The sequence below is a fragment of the Oncorhynchus nerka genome, linkage group LG16 (assembly GCF_034236695.1).
Source record: "Oncorhynchus nerka isolate Pitt River linkage group LG16, Oner_Uvic_2.0, whole genome shotgun sequence".
Taxonomy (NCBI): Eukaryota; Metazoa; Chordata; class Actinopteri; order Salmoniformes; family Salmonidae; genus Oncorhynchus; species Oncorhynchus nerka.
This window is the reverse complement of record NC_088411.1, coordinates 6478547-6493767: the sequence shown is the minus strand read 5'-3', so window position 1 is coordinate 6493767 and position 15221 is coordinate 6478547. Positions and strand designations below refer to the sequence as shown.

Here is a 15221-nt window from a genome sequence, read left to right as displayed (position 1 = left end):
TGTTGAGAGCAGGGTTGGAGTCAATGTCGTTCATTCCAGTGAAATCAGGAAGTTAACTGAAATTACAATGGAATAAAATAAAATATTCCTAATTGAAAATTGTAGTTTTAAAACCTTAATTTGAATGACTATCTGCCAAATGCATTGCATTAAAATGGAATTGACCTGATAGCACTTATTGGCCTTGTCCCAAAAAACAATAACTTCTACCCCTTAGACACCTATGTAGATCTGAAATAGTCGGATTGGTTCAAGCAATGTGGTAGTACCTCTAAATTTCCCTCAGGTGGAAATTTTGCCATATTGCTTACACTTATCCAATTCTTTCAGATCTGCCCATGGCGGTATGGGCTTCTGGACGGGACTGTGGTCTCTCTCTCAGGCTTTAAATCTGCTCTGTTTGTGTGTAGTAGTCACCTGAGTTTCTCCAGGCACTCCAGCACGTGTCTCTGGATGCTCTCGTCCTTCTCGTACATTTCCAGGAGAGAAATGGCGTCATCGTGGTTCTGACAGTAGATCTTGTACACCTCCTCGAGCTCTACCTTAAAGTCCAGGAACACTTTTCCTGGGAAATGCAACAGAGCAATATTACTGTCATTCTATTGTTCCTCATTTATCAATTCTTAAAGGTAAAGTTCATATTTTTCAACCAAATCTAAATGTTTTATGTAAATAGCATGTTGGTTTTGAGAAACTTACCCCAACCAGCAATATATTCCCTCATGCTCATTCTGCACTACCAGGGCACGGCTAAAACATGAACAAAGGCTCCAATAACACCCAAATATGTCGTTTTAGAAACGGCAACACACTCAGTATAGTGATGCAGGTCTTTAGATGTTTTACACATGACATTGTGTAATTCTAAACGCAATGTTACATTCCATTTTGTTGGACTCGAGTGATACTTGTGTGCATGCGTTGGTTACACAGAGAAGTATCGCTCGAGTCCAACACAATGGAATATAGTAAGTTTCTCAAAACCAAGTGAAATCGCCAAAAACATGTCTGGACTCTTCTATAACATGCCATTTACATCAAACATAGAGATTTGGTTAAACAAATATGAACTTATCCTTTAAAGAAAGTAATGGAAAACTTTTGTCGAGATTATTTATTTAAGTCTACCATGTCCCACCAAACGGCATCTCCCAAAGTCAAGTGTGTGATGGCCATAGTGGGAGGAAGCCTGGCTGACGTGACCCACGAGGTACACAGCGAGGGAGAGCTGTGACACACTGGTCTGGAAAGGAGTCCATTTGTTGATGCAATATTCGCCTTGAAATTGAGAGGTTTTTAATTGGTTCTCTCAAATATTATTTTTCCCTGAGGGATTGAGACCTCTCATTGTTGTTGAAAATACAACAGTTGTCATGGAAGGGGGGGGCTGTGTGTGGCTGTACATGTGGCTGTACATGTGGCTGTTTGAGTGAGGAACAACCAACCAGTTAAAGCACATATTATTATCGATGTGCCAAAACAGCCCAGAGGACTTTGAGTTGAGTCTCAGTCAGACTTAGTGGGAGGCACATCTTTCAAGTTTTTCTAATCATTAAGTCATTACGTTTTCAAATAAAAAACAGTCTAGGGTTGGCATTACCAATGGAGTCAGTGTCCTGGAGGGTCTTGAAGAGACGACGCGAGAGGTCGATCACAGAGTTGATGTTGCCAAAGAGACCGTCATAGTCAATGTTCTGCACCTTTAGGATGAGCAGAGGTACAGAAATATTTACTGAACTTTTTTAATCTTTTTTTTTTACATGGACAATGCACATGAATCAACAACTCTGCAAGATGTATTTGTTTTTATATGTTGTCTCTGGGCAGTTGGGTAAACATTTTCGAATTACAAAATAGTGTGTGCGTAGGTGCGTGTGTATATATAAGTTAGATGTGCAATACATAAGCTCTGTAAAGCTTATATTGTCTATAATGGTGGCAAATGTCTTTTTCATTTGGGTGTAATATTTATTGTTATGAAGCTGACCTATAAAATCCATTAAGAATGATAGAGGACGCAATGTTGCATCTGTCCCATTATGGCGACTGTGAACGCACAGGCAGCGCCATTGAGGCATGTCCATTTTGAAGTAGTCAATTGTCTTCTTCTACTAGTTCTAGTAGTGTGTGTGTACCTGTTTGCGTTGGAGTGGTTGGATAATCTCCTTGACACACATCTGCAGGTCCTTGATGTAGTCCTTCTCTGTCTGCAGCAGCTCTTCTATGACCTTTGACCTTTTCTCCAGCATCCTCTGCTCGGGGTCCTCGATGGCCACCACTGCAGAGACCGGGGCTGACTCCAGGCACTTGGGCTGGGTCGACAGGAGGGTCATCTCTGAAAGAAAAAAAAAGCGAGAAAATAGAGAGGGGGGAAAGAGAGAAAGAGATTTCATAGTTAGTGAATGGAATTGAATGTGAAAGTTAGCATGTCAACAAGCATACTTGCCGTGAACGTTAAGCACCGGAGGAGCAGTGGAGAAAAATACAATTAATTCCACTCTTCTGATTAGGCATTTATACTACCTGGTTATAAACAACTTTGGAACAAGACCCATTATCTTTAGACATGTCAGGCTAGACTTTCATCTAGATCTCTGGTGTCAATGGCTGGTCTCTGTGGTGTATGGGAACGGACGGAGAGCCTGTTTCACGCACTGCTGAGCCTTCTGAATGGGCTCTGGACTGGAGTGGACTCAGCTCTTTGTCAATGGCACAATAGACTATGACAGCAGTGAGATATAGGCCTCAGTGGGACAGCGGAGAGACGAGGGATGGGAAGGAGGACAGTTTTGGGAACGGAGAGGAGAAAAGAGGACTGTGGGGATAGAGGGAGAAAGAAAGTCAGGAATTAACGGGTGGGAAAGGAAGGGATGTAGGAATGGAAACTATCGAGAGGACATAAAGAGTGCGTGGAAGCATAGATAGAGAGATGAGAGTGAAGAACATAAGGAAGAGGAGGGACATGGATAAAGGAAAGAGGGAGATGGAGGAAGAAAGGCATAAGGGATTAATAATACATCTGGGAATATGGAAAGCATAAACAAAGATATACAATCGAGCAAAAAGGAGAGAGTGGAGTATGGATGGGACAGAGGGAAACTGGGAATTTAGGAGTGGGGGGATCATGGACAGAGGATAAAGGACCAGGGTTGATACCAAAAGTATAATATATTATCAGATTAGGGTCATTCGGTGTGTGTGTCTGTCTATTAAAATATAATTAGTCATTATCAAACAACACATTTCACTGCACCCCTCCGGTATATGTGATTATAAAACTTGATTTTTTCTTTACTAGGAGGGGGTCTCAGGAGTAGACATAATGTCAACCTGTGTCACTACACCACAGCAAATGTGTAATGTTGCTGAATCATTAGAAGAGTGTTGTTTATAAATGAGCAAAGCCACCAAACCCTGTACAGGCCTAAGGCTCGACAGAGATGCACTAACTCCCGTTTTTGTTCAGTATTTGGTCAGGACTGTTTCTATTATTAATTATAGGGCAATGAGGGCGTCCAAATATGAAGTGGTTACCAGGGTTGGGTAGGTTACTTTCTAAATGTAATCCTTTACAGTTACTAGTTACCTGTCCAGAATTGTAGTCAGTAATGTAACTTTTGGATTATCCAAACTCAGTAATGTAATCTGATTACATTCAGTTGCTTTTAGATTACTTTCCCCTTAAGAGGCTTTAGAAGACAAAAATGTATGTTACCAATTGAATGCCATCTATTGCAGGATTAATCAATGTTAAAGTTGATATAGTTGGCCATGTATGGACGTTAAATTGTACTTTATGGGTTTTTCACTGGCTGTCCACTGGTTTAAAAAACAATGATTGATAGGCAGCTTAAACTTCTTGAATTCAACCATTATTGGGTTCAAATACACATTTAGATTTGTGAACAGCTATCCACAACAACCACAATCCGTAAGGAGCAAATACTGTAGCTAAATGAGAGAGCAGGAGTGTGATTCACATCAATACGCGGTGTAGATATCAATAATAAGTGATATCCGTATCACCGTAGACAACACCACTACTGTCATCCTTACCTCCAAGCGTTTATTCAAGTTGGATCATCTTTGGTTGCTGACAGCAGTCGCACCATTGGAAGACATAGCTTGGACTGTAGCCTATAAAAGCCTATTCCTGCTCTTTTCCCACCATCCATCAAACACATTTGGTGTGTCATCATAGTGGTCAACCACGCTGAGGTAGGGCTGGGCGATATGAAAATATATATCGTGTGACGATAGAAAAACGTCTATCGTTTCATATTATGCTCTATCGTTTATTTTGTTGTGTTGCAAATCCCACTCTTTACGACAATATTTTTTGTTAATAGGATGACGCGTGTGGAAGGACATTTGAAACACAAACAAACATGGAGAGTGAACGTGACACAGAGACACGGAGCTCGTACCTAAAAGAGGGGCTATTTCGGTCGCATGGATGTGGTTTGGGTATGAGAAGTCTGACACGGACCAGAAAACCGTCCTCTGCAAAGACATGGCTCCAATTTACACAGGCGAGAAACGGGGGTTTCGTGAGTTGGTGCGAACACTCGACCCACGGTACCAAAAGCAAATTGAAATGTGACACGTATTAAAACTTCTTATGGCTGGGGGCAGTATTGAGTAGCTTGGATGAATAAGGTGCCCAGAGTAAACTGCCTGATCCTCAGTCCCAGTTGCATATTATTAGTATATTTGGATAGAAAACACTCTGGGCAAACTGTTGATGTCTGAGTATAACAGATCTCATATGGCAGGCAAAAACCTGAGAAAAAATCCAACCAGGAAGTGGGAAACTTGATGTTGGTAGATTTTCAACTCAGCCCCTATTGAGGACACAGTGGGATATTGGTCATGTTGCACTTCCTAAGGCTTCCAATATATGTCAACCGTCTTTAGAAACTTGTTTGAGGCTTCTACTGTCAAGGGGGGCTGAATGAGAGGGGAATGAGTCAGAGGTCTGCCAGCAGCCACGAGCTGGTCACGTGCATTCACATGAGAGGTAGCTCCCGTTCCATTGCTTTTCTGAAGACAAAGGAATTCTCCGGTTGGAACATTATTGAAGATTTATGTTCAAAACATCCTAAAGATTGATTCTATACTTCGTTTGACATGTTTCTACGGACTGTAACGGAACATTTTGACTTTGTCTGCACCCAGTGAACGCGCTTTGTGAGTTTTGATTTGTTTACCAAACACGCTAACAAAAGGAGCTATTTGGACATAAATGATGGACATTATCGAACAAATCAAACATTTATTGTGGAATTGGGATTCCTGAGAGTGCATTCTGATGAAGATCATCAAAGGTAAGTGAATATTTATAATGTTATTTCTGACTTCTGTTGACTGCACAATATGGCGGATATCTTTTTGGCTTGTTTGGGTCTCTGAGCGCCGTACTCAGATTATTGCATGGTTTGCCTTTTCAGTAAAGCTTTTTTGAAATCTTACACAACGGTTGCATTAAGGAGAAGTTTATCTATATTTCCATGTATAACACTTGTATTTTCATCAACATTTATAATGAGTATTTCTGTAAATTGATGTGGCTCTCTGCAAAATCACCAGATGTTTTTGGAACTACTGAACATAACGCGCCAATGTATACTGAGATTTTTTTAAATAAATATGAACTTTATCGAACAGAACATACATGTATTGTGTAACATGAAGTCCTATGAGTGTCATCTGATGAAGATCAAAGGTTAGTGATTAATTCTATCTCTATTTCTGATTTTTGTGACTACACTCTTTGGCTGGAAAAATGGCTGTGTTTTTCTGTGACTTGGCTCTGAACTAACATAATCGTTTGTGGTGCTTTCGCTGTAAAGCCTATTTGAAATTGGACACTGTGGTGGGTGTGATTAACAACAAGATTACCTTTAAAATGGTATAAGATACTTGTATGTTTAAGGAATTTTAATTATGATATTTCTGTTGTTTTGAATTTGGCGCCCTGCACTTTCACTGGCTGTTGTCATATCGATCCTGTTAACGGGATGTCAGCCTTAAGAAGTTTTAATGCCAAAATAACAAATATATATATTTTAGGCCTATATTTATTTTGCTTGCAACTATATTTTAAGTGTTTTCTTTTTACATTTCCGATTTTATACATTAATATTTTGTTACATGCTTAATTGAAAATTTGCACAAAGGTTCTAAATAAAATGAGAAATAATCAAATACGAGTAAGTACATTTTTATATACACTGCTCAAAAAAATAAAGGGAACACTAAAATAACACATCCTAGATCTGAATGAATGAAATATTCTTATTAAATACTTTTTTCTTTACATAGTTGAATGTGCTGACAACAAAAATCACGCAAAAATTATCAATGGAAATCAAATTTATCGACCCATGGAGGTCTGGATTTGGAGTCACACTCAAAATTAAAGTGGAAAACCACACTACAGGCTGATCCAACTTTGATGTAATGTCCTTAAAACAAGTCAAAGTGAGGCTCAGTATGTGTGGCCTCCACGTGCCTGTATGACCTCCCTACAATGCCTGGGCATGCTCCTGATGAGGTGGCGGATGATCTCCTGAGGGATCTCCTCCCAGACCTGGGCTAAAGCATCCGCCAACTCCTGGACAGTCTGTGGTGCAATGTGGCGTTGGTGGATGGAGCGAGACATGATGTCCCAGATGTGCTCAATTGGATTCAGGTCTGGAGAACGGGCGGGACAGTCCATAGCATCAATGCCTTCCTCTTGCAGGAACTGCTGACACACTCCAGCCACATGAGGTCTAGCCATTGTCTTGCACCAACCACACCAGCATATGGTCTCACAAGGGGTCTGAGGATCTCATCTCGGTACCTAATGGCAGTCAGGCTACCTCTGGCGAGCACATTGAGGGCTGTGCGGCCCCCCAAAGAAATGCCACCCCACACCATGACTGACCCACCACCAAACCGGTCATGCTGGAGGATGTTGCAGGCAGCAGAACGTTCTCCACGGCATCTCCAGACTCTGTCACATGTGCTCAGTGTGAACCTGCTTTCATCTGTGAAGAGCACAGGGCACCAGTGGCGAATTTGCTAATCTTGGTGTTCTCTGGTAAAATGCCAAACGTCCTGCACGGTGTTGGGCTGTAAAGCACAACCCCCACCTGTGGACGTCGGGCCCTCATACCACCCTCATGGAGTCTGTTTCTGTCCGTTTGAGCAGACAAATGCACATTTGTGGCCTGCTGGAGGTCATTTTGCAGGGCTCTGGCAGTGCTCCTCCTGCTCCTCCTTGCACAAAGGCGGAGGTAGCGGTCCTGCTGCTGGGTTGTTGCCCTCCTACGGCCTCCGCCACGTCTCCTGATGTACTGGCCTGTCTCCTGGTAGCGCCTCCATGCTCTGGACACTACACTGACAGACACAGCAAACCTTCTTGCCACAGCTCGCATTGATGTGCCGTCCTGGATGAGCTGCACTACCTGAGCCACTTGTGTCGGTTGTAGACTCCGTCTTATGCTACCACTAGAGTGAAAGCACCGCCAGCATTCAAAAGTGACCAAAACATCAGCCAGGGAGCATAGGAACTGAGAAGTGGTCTGTGGTCACCACCTGCAGACCCACTCCTTTATTGGGGGTGTCTCTCTGTCTCTCTCTGTCTCTTTCAGTGTCTTTCTCTCTGTGTATCTCTCTCTGTCTCTTTCAGTGTCTTTCTCTCTGTGTATCTCTCTGTCTCTTTCAGTGTCTTTCTCTCTGTGTATCTCTCTGTCTCTTTCAGTGTCTCTCTCTCTCTGTGTGTGTCTCGCTCTCACCCCGTCTCGCTCTCACCCCGTCTCGCTCTCACCCCGTCTCGCTCTCACCCCGTCTCGCTCTCACCCAGTCTCGCTCTCACCCCGACTCTCTCCCTCCGACTCTCTCCCTCCGACTCTCTCCCTCCGACTCTCTCCCTCCGACTCTCTCCCTCCGTCTCTCTCCCTCCGTCTCTCTCCCTCCGTCTCTCTCCCTCCGTCTCTCTCCCTCTGTCTTGGTCTCCATCAGTCTCTCGCTCTGCCTTTTCTTTCTTTCTCTCTTATTTTCTTTGAGTGCGTCCCTCTCTCTCTTTGGGTCCCAGTATCTGTCTCTTTCTCATTCTTTCTCTCTCCATGTCTCACTTGCTCAGTGTGTCTCTTTCCCTCACTCTCCCTCTGTGTCGCCGTCTCCGTGTCGCCGTCTCCGTGTCGCCGTCTCGGTCTTTCTGCCTCTTTTTCTCTCGGTCTTTCTGCCTCTTTTTCTCTCGGTCTTTCTGCCTCTTTTTCTCTCGGTCTCTCTCGCTATCTGTCTCATGGATCTAGTAGAGCTCCCAGTGCATCTGGTGTTGCTCCTGGTAAGGGTATGTGCTTTCATCTGTGTCTGACAATACTGGCCCACTGAGTCAGTGGCTAAGATAGTCGGGGGTGAGGACAACAGAAAGTCAGGTGCAAGGGCTGTGGTTCTTCTGGCTGCTTATCCTCGGATGCAAGAGGTGGCAGGGAGGCTCAGGTAACGACTACCTGCCAGGCAATACAAATAATATAAAATATACACCCATGTCATGACAGTCCTGTGAGGATAAGAATGGGTCAGATCAGACTGGTGTGGGATGACAGTAACCAGGTCTCTCTCTCTCTCTCCCACAGAGGGTGGAGGGGGCTTCTGGATGGTCAACAGTTTACACCCTGTTGTAAATTACAGGAGAAGGAGACTTGCTTTCCCCTTCCAGTACTTAACCCAAGGAATGTTCTTTGTTAACAGACTTTTTCCTGACGAAAGTAACACGTTCAAAAATGTGAATAGTGGAACAATATTTTTAACAATGTGGGGAAAGGTCAGTGGGGAGCTATAGAACACTAATGTCATATGGGTTTTCATTTTGTGATGTTAAAAAAATTGTAAAGATGAAATACTGTAACTTGTAACTTTATCTGTCAAGCTTCCATCCAATACGCTGTGCTTGTTAAGATATTAATCATTTTAGGAGTCATAACAGATACTGTGCAAAGGATATGACTGCAAGTTAAGTAACCACGCCCCGAGTGAGGACAGAGAGCGTGTCAGACTGACGGAACCGTCCCCTTTTGCCTAGAGTGCATAAAGGCTTGGGAGAGAAATCAATCTTCAGACCAGAACATTGCAAGGTTGCAGCTGTGCGTGTAAAGTGGTCGGAATCCTGAACCCTGAATAATCGACCCGAGGTGTAGGCGAGAAGCTCATTTCCCATACAGTCACTGGTACGGCTAATTAGCTGTCCTAAGTCAGATACAGAAAAGTGAATCTAAGAGGGACCGGACCATCCTACGACTCTTCAAACCATCCCATCCTACTACGAGTCTCAAATCACCATATTCTCCCACCATCATCACCAATGGGAACCGTCGACATGGCTGGCTATCTTCCAGAGTGAACAACAATAGAAGAGACTTGTCCGGACCCTTTCGGACAATCAGAGCCTTTTAAGCGTGCAGCTGAAAGGGCAACCCACATCCTTCCTAAGATGGCCTGGTTCCGACAGAGATAAACGACATTCACACATAAATACATTCATCATTTCATAATGGGCGGCGGTTCGTGTGCAAAGTATATTATTAATGTGAGAATAGTTGTCAAATGTATCCATGACAAGTGTCTCTTTCTCTCCCCCCCCCCCCTCTGTTGTAACAAGTCATCAGATTGTGTTAATACGATGGAAACAGGTCCCTAACGGAATAAGTTTCTAGTCAATAATCTATACCATGTGTGTGTTAATCCTGTGTCATTATTAAGTTAGCTAGTAAATAAATAAACCAATTTGTGTAGTACTGAATCATGAGTAAGGCTGGGGTTTTTGCAGATGCACGAGGTTACGACTGTTCAGAACTATGATATGACAAGAGGTTATGATTAATATGTTGGCTGTTTTATGGATGTTATAGGTAAAGACCTTATAGAGTTTAATTCGGGAGATGGTAACTCTTTAACGTGATGCCCCAAATTCCTAATGAGTTAATTGTTACATGATTCATTTAAAATCGGGTAACAATTAAACATAGTTAGTGGATTAAATAAATAACATTCATCAGATTAATGAAGGTCACAACACCCAATATGCAGATGTTCCCACTTCCAGCTCAAAACAATTCAATCATTGTCAGGAGCTCTTTGAGAAACTTACAGGAAAGTGCATTCAATCAAAGTAGTTGAGACAACAACATATTGTGAGCAAGTAAAAGTCCTCAAACTAGCTGCTATCTGCAGAATCAGTGCTAAAAAAGGAAAAACGGAAAGGGGCTGCGAAACAAACAAAGGAGGGTGACAGGGCAGGGAATAAACTTTTCACCCATATGACATCCCATTAATATTATTGCCTTGTAGCCCAGTTTGATTTAGATACTTTGCTTACATGCTCAGGTCTTGTAGTTTTATGTACACTCAACTTGAACTGCGCTGACTCAGATGACTGATGATAAACTCAAATAAATGGGAAATAAGATGATTGATGCAGCTGTATTATTTGGTATCAGTCTTTGACATTATTGATCATCATTTGTTATTGAAAATGTTTATATCACCTGCCATCACACGGTTGGAAAGTTACTTATCCAATAGAACTCAGAGAGTATTCTTTAATGGAATACTAATATATAATATCTAACATCAGATATGCAGTTGGACAGTTGCCTTGGGCAGTTATTCTGTTCTCTATTTTTACAAATTATTTACCACTGGGCTTACAAGAAGCTAAAATGACTGTTTGCTGATGATTGCACACTGTACACATAATCACCTACAGCCAGCGAACTCACTGAGACTCTTAGCAAGGAGTTACAGTGAGTGTCAGAATGGGTAATTAAGGGATGAAATATCAAGTGTCTATAGGCTATTTAGTCCAGTCTACGAGAAGTGCATGCGCGGAGAAGAAAAGAGCAAAGATATATTTCAAAAAAAAAAAAACTCTTTTGCATTGCACACTGGATATTGCAACCTTTCGGTTACTAGTCCAACGCTCTAACCACTAGGCTACCCTGCCGCCCCTATAATTGATTTGAATAAAAACAATATGTTTCTTGCTTATGATGCATTTATCACAATAAGCCAAATGTGAGTAACTTACATTGTGGTGCTGAAACTTGAAGCAGCAGCCGCGGCCCAATCAATCAGAAATGGAAAGCTCATGTTGTTGAAAGTAAGCAAATTCGAGTAGGCACAATTCATTCCAACCGCCTAATTTTTTATTAGACTTTACTAACAACAGGGTTTTGTGTTGGAGCCTATTTCTTCCTATTTAAGAAATAAGAGGTAGGTCTGCTATATATCTTACATTTTTTAAATAGACTACATCCATGTCAGTGAAGGGCAGTTAAGTTAGAAGCTTTTAGAAGATAGAAGGTTTTATCTCAAGGCCATTAGACTGTTAAACAGCCATCACTAACATTGAGTGGCTGCTGCCAACATACTGACTCAAATCTCTGGCCACTTTAATAAATTGATTTAATAAAGATATCACTAGTCACTTTAAATAACGGCACTTTAATAATGTCTACATATCCTACATTACTCCTCTCATATGTATATACTGTACTCTATACCATCTACTGCATCTTGCCTATGCCACACGGCCATGGCTCATCCATATATTTATATGTACACATTCTCATTCATCCCTTTACATTTACATGTATAAGGTAGTTGTTGTGAATTTGTTAGATTACTTGTTAGATATTACTGCACTGTCGGAACTAGAAGCATTTCACTATCTGCTAACCATGTGTATGTGACCAATACAATTTGATTGAATTTGATTCCGTTTGTCAACACTTCTTACAAAAACAAGTAGTGAAGACGTCAATCTCTATTCTACTTTGAACCATAAGAGATTGACATGCATGTCATTAATGTTCGCTCTCCGTGTACTTTTAAGGGCCAGCTGTGCTGTCCTGTTCTGAGCCAACTGCAATTTTCCTAAGTCCCTCTGTGGCACCTGACCACACGACTGAACAGTAGTCCAGGTGCGACAAAACCAGGGCCTGTAGGACCTGCCTTGTTGACAGTGTGGTTAAGAAGGCAGAGCAGCGCTTTATTATTGACAGACTTCTCCCCAAGTGTTCGACGCGTAAATGTGTGTCTTCAGGTCTCAGGCAAGTTGACTTATTAAGCTAGTTCTCTGAACCAAATGAAAGCATGGGTTGCAGGACAAACTTGAGATGAGAGGTAGAGCACAAATATCCTCTATGTGAACTGGATGGGAAATCCTCTATGTAAACTGGATGGAAAATCCTCTATGTGAACTGGATGGGAAATGTTAAGACACATTTTTAACATCAGTGAAAGTTGTGCTTTTGGATCAAACAGTCCTTTGCCAAGGATGGGGCATTCAACTTCACACTCCTCTTTTGACCGCATTAGGATTTGTTTTTACAAGACTTCAATTAAAGCCACAAAATGCTTAATTGAAAGACCTTGGGTCAAACACAGGCCAACAATCTTCACTCTAAAATCAGGATATGTCTCAATACAGCCCATATGTATCTTAAAAAATGACTTCCTTTCTTAAAAGTTCAGAGAACAGATACTGCTACCATTGTGAAGGCCAACATTAACATTGATATCTCAACTGAGAATTTAAGTGAATGAAAGAGGGAAAGAGACAGAGAGAGAGACCCACCTGTTAGCCAAGCACCTTTGCTCCACCCTGCCCCACGCCCACACACTCCCACAAACAGGTTCAAGTCAGCCCAGTCATTCCTAGGCAGCCTATTCTCCAAAGTACAGTCCCACTTGTAGTTTCCCTGTCTTGATCTAGCCTCATGGAAGGGTTTCTCCATTTGTCTCAGTGCACAGACTCTATTCTGTTCCCACATCACCATGAGAATGAATGGAAACCCTCCATGATTAGACACAACCCAGTGCACGCAGACAACCCGGTGCACAGTAAAGACTTGAACTGGACTTTATGTCTGGACTGGATTATTCATGTCCGTGAAGAAAAACTGTGCGAGTATTTCTGAATACCAAAAAGACCCTTAGAACATACTCCCAAGCCAATCCTTTAGAACTTTCACTACAATGCTTAATAATACATTATACACCTATCCAATCTATATATATATATATTACACACCCATCCAATATATATAAATATATTATACATCTATCCAATCTATATATATATATGTATATTATACATCTATCCAATCTATATATACATGTATATTATACATGTATATATATAATATATATATCACACACACACATATAATACATCTATCCAATCTATGTTTTATATACAATGGGGCAAAAAAGTATTTAGTCAGCCACCAATTGTGCAAGTTCTCCCACTTAAAAAGATGAGAGAGGCCTGTCATTTTGATCATAGGTACACTTCAACTATGACAGACAAAATGTGATCACATTGTAGGATTTTTTATGAATTTATTTGCAAATTATTGTGGAAAATAAGTATTTGGTCACCTACAAACAAGCAAGATTTCTGGCTCTCACAGACCTGTAACTTCTTCTTTAAGAGGCTCCTCTGTCCTCCACTAGTTACCAGTATAAAAGACACCTGTCCACAACCTCAAACAGTCACACTCCAAACTGCACTATGGCCAAGACCAAAGAACTGTCAAAGGACACCAGAAACAAAATTGTAGACCTGCACCAGGCTGGGAAGACTGAATCTGCAATAGGTAAGCAGCTTGGTTTGAAGAAATCAACTGTGGGAGCAATTATTAGGAAATGGAAGACATGCAAGACCACTGATAATCTCCCTCGATCTGGGGCTCCACGCAAGATCTCACCCCGTGGGGCCAAAATGATCACAAGAACGGTGAGCAAAAATCCCAGAACCACACGGGGGGACCTAGTGAATGACCTGCAGAGAGGTGGGACCAAAGTTTCAAAGCCTACCATCAATAACACACTACGCCGCCAGGGACTCAAATCCTGCAGTGCCAGACGTGTCCCCCTGCTTTTTATTTTTTATTTTACCTTTATTTAACTAGGCAAGTCAGTTAAGAACAAATTCTTATTTTCAATGACGGCTTAGGAACAGTGGGTTAACTGCCTGTTCAGGGGCAGAACGACAGATTTCTACCTTGTCAGCTTGGGGATTTGAACTTGCAACCTTCCGGTTACTAGTCCAACGCTCTAACCACTAGGCTACCCTGCCGCTTAAGCCAGTCCAGGCACGTCTGAAGTTTTCTAGAGAGCATTTGGATGATCCAGAAGAAGATTGGGATAATGTCATATGGTCAGATGAAACCAAAATATAACTTCTTGGTAATAACTCAACTCGTCGTGTTTGGAGGACAAAGGATGCTGAGTTGCATCCAAAGAACACCATACCTACTGTGAAGCATGGGGGTGGAAACATCATGCTTTGGGGCTGTTTTTCTGCAAAGGGACCAGGACGACTGATCCGTGTAAAGGAAAGAATGAATGGGGTCATGTATCGTGAGATTTTGAGTGAAAACCTCCTTCCATCAGCAAGGGCTGGGTCTTTCAGCATGACAATGATCCCAAACACACTGCCCGGGCAACGAAGGAGTGACTTCGTAAGAAGCATTTCAAGGTCCTGGAGTGGCCTAGCCAGTCCCCAGATCTCAACCCCATAGAAAATCTTTGGAGGGAATTGAAAGTCCGTGTTGCCCAGCAACAGCCCCAAAACATCACTGCTCTAGAGGAGATCTGCATGGAGGAATGGGCCAAAATACCAGCAACAGTGTGTGAAAACCTTGTGAAGACTTACAGAAAATGTTCAACCTCTGTCATTGCCAACAAAGGGTATATAACAAAGTATTGAGATAAACTTTTGTTATTGACCAAATACTTGTTTTCCACCATAATTTGCAAACAAATTCAATTAAAAATCCTACAATGTGATTCCTACAATTACAGGCCTCTTTTTAAGTGGGAGAACTTGCACAATTTATTTATTTTATTTATTTATTTCACCTTTATTTAACCAGGTAAGCAAGTTGAGAACAAGTTCTCATTTACAATTGCGACCTGGCCAAGATAAAGCAAAGCAGTTCGACACATACAACGACAGAGTTACACATGGAGTAAAACAAACATACAGTCAATAATACAGTAAAAAAACAAGTCTATATACAATGTGAGCAAATTAGGTGAGAAGGGAGGTAAAGGCAAAAAAGGCCATGGTGGCAAAGTAAATACAATATAGCAAGTAAAACACTGGAATGGTAGTTTTGCAATGGAAGAATGTGCAAAGTAGAAATAAAAATAATGGGATG

General features: G+C 41.7%; 1 protein-coding gene across 1 annotated transcript in view; it reads right to left on the bottom strand.

Annotated features, from left to right (window-relative positions):
- dnmbp (dynamin binding protein) overlaps positions 1 to 15221 on the bottom strand; it is a 121343-nt gene that overhangs the window by 22076 nt on the left and 84046 nt on the right. Inside the window, 3 exon segments of the mRNA XM_029684431.2 lie at positions 418 to 565; positions 1601 to 1700; positions 2136 to 2335. Of these exon segments, the coding sequence (XP_029540291.2) occupies positions 418 to 565; positions 1601 to 1700; positions 2136 to 2335 (448 nt within the window).